Source organism: Microtus ochrogaster, chromosome 21 (genome assembly GCF_000317375.1).
Source record: "Microtus ochrogaster isolate Prairie Vole_2 chromosome 21, MicOch1.0, whole genome shotgun sequence".
NCBI lineage: Eukaryota > Metazoa > Chordata > Mammalia > Rodentia > Cricetidae > Microtus > Microtus ochrogaster.
The window spans coordinates 4,699,514-4,701,358 of NC_022022.1; the positions used below are offsets into that span (position 1 = coordinate 4,699,514).

General features: G+C 48.9%; 1 protein-coding gene across 1 annotated transcript in view; it reads left to right on the forward strand.

Moving 5' to 3' along the window:
- Itga10 (integrin subunit alpha 10) overlaps positions 1-1,845 on the forward strand; it is an 18,201-nt gene that overhangs the window by 1,477 nt on the left and 14,879 nt on the right. The window contains exons 2-3 of the mRNA XM_026783887.1: positions 952-1,079; positions 1,445-1,593. Coding sequence (XP_026639688.1) covers positions 952-1,079; positions 1,445-1,593 — 277 coding nt within the window. The remainder of the gene's footprint in view (positions 1-951; positions 1,080-1,444; positions 1,594-1,845) is intronic.

Below are 1,845 nucleotides of genomic sequence, written 5' to 3' on the forward strand. Positions count from 1 at the left end.
ATGGCTAACCTCTCCATCCCCAGACTCAGCAGAGGGTCTGCATGGCTAACCTCTCCATCCCCAGACTCAGCAGAGGGTCTGCATGCTAACCTTACCACCCCCAGACTTAGCAGAGGTCTCTGCGTGGCTAACCTCACCATCCCCAGCTGTGCTTGCAGCAGAATCTGCTGCTTGCTAACAGATTAGAATTCAGACTCCTGACTGGAGTGTCAAGACACCAGGATCTGGCTTAGGGTTTCAGTTATCCTCCATACATCCTGTGCCCCACCCATTACATTTACATTATTGTCCCTCTGGGTGCCATTTTTTTATACCGGTATTTCTCGTTTACAATGTTCTCTACCCCAGTACATTTTCTCAGAATCCTCAATATCTTATTTTTGTGGGTCTTATACATTCCAAGTGAGCACTCAGCTATTGAGTTCTCCCCCAGTCCTTCCATAGACCTTTGATTTGCTGCCTTTTTGGACATAGTTTTATCATATAGCCCAAGATACCCTTGAACTTGGGATTTGCCTGCCTCAGCTTCTCAAGTACTGGCATAGTAGACATGTACCGTCATGCCCGATTCTGCTGCCTCTTTGGTTTACCACTATCAGAAGGACCCTCCGGGCTGGACCTGACCCTCAGTGGCACATAGATAGAGCATGAATAGAGCCCTTAGTTCAGTTCACACACACACACACGAACCAAAGTGATGCTCTCTTGGTCTCCCATGGCGTAGATTAGTGGCAGGTTTCTATCTGGTGCAGATTTCATCCTTCACACTTGCCCATCTCTTCTTTCATTCATTCCCACACTTAGAAGCCTGGCACAGTCCTTCCTTGCATGTAAGAAGTCCTAATAGATGCTTACATTGACGCGTCCTCCTGTGACATTTTCCCTTGTTGGCTCCCCGCCCCCCAACATCCTTCCAGTCTTTGCTTCCCATCGCTATACTCCCCCTTCTAGGCTGTCCAACATACATGGATGTCGTCATTGTTTTGGATGGCTCCAATAGTATCTATCCCTGGTCTGAAGTTCAGACTTTCCTTCGGAGGCTGGTAGGGAGACTCTTTATTGATCCGGAGCAGATACAGGTAAGTGAGGGACACATGGATGGGTTTGGAGGGAAAGAGATAGAGCCTCATGGTCTGTTCAGTGTAATCAGGCATGTCCAACCCCTTGACATCACATCAGGACATTGTCATCTACAGAACTCATGCTCAAGAATTGTGTAATTAAGTTACCAAAAAGACACAAAGATCTCATGATGTTTGACGTAAGTTGAGGATTTTGTATGGGCCACATCCATAGCTGTCTTTTGCCGTATGCAGTTGCTTGGGACCCACAGGCTGCAGACCGGACGTGCCTGCTAGGTGTTCATTTCCCCTCCATCCCTTGTTCTCCATTGTCTCCATCCTCTACAAACATGCCATTGAAGGACACGGTTTACTGTTTTCAGGTAGGACTGGTACAGTATGGGGAGAGCCCTGTGCACGAGTGGTCCCTGGGAGATTTCCGAACCAAGGAAGAAGTTGTGAGAGCAGCAAGGAACCTCAGCCGGCGGGAGGGGCGAGAAACAAGAACTGCCCAAGCGATAATGCTGGCATGGTGAGGCATGGTGAAGGGATGTGGGAGGATGAAGGATCGGCACGCCGCGAGAGGGTCTGGGATGTAGTGTGTACGTCACAAAATGGTCTGTGTGCTTATCTTTATCCGCATGCCAGACACTGATGGAGGAAGGCTCAGTTGGCTGCTGGCCCAGCACTCTCTGAGTGTATCTCACAGTGTCTCTGAGTGTATCTCACAGTGTCTCTGAGTGTATCTCACAGTGTCTCTGAGTGTATCTCACAGTGTCTCTGA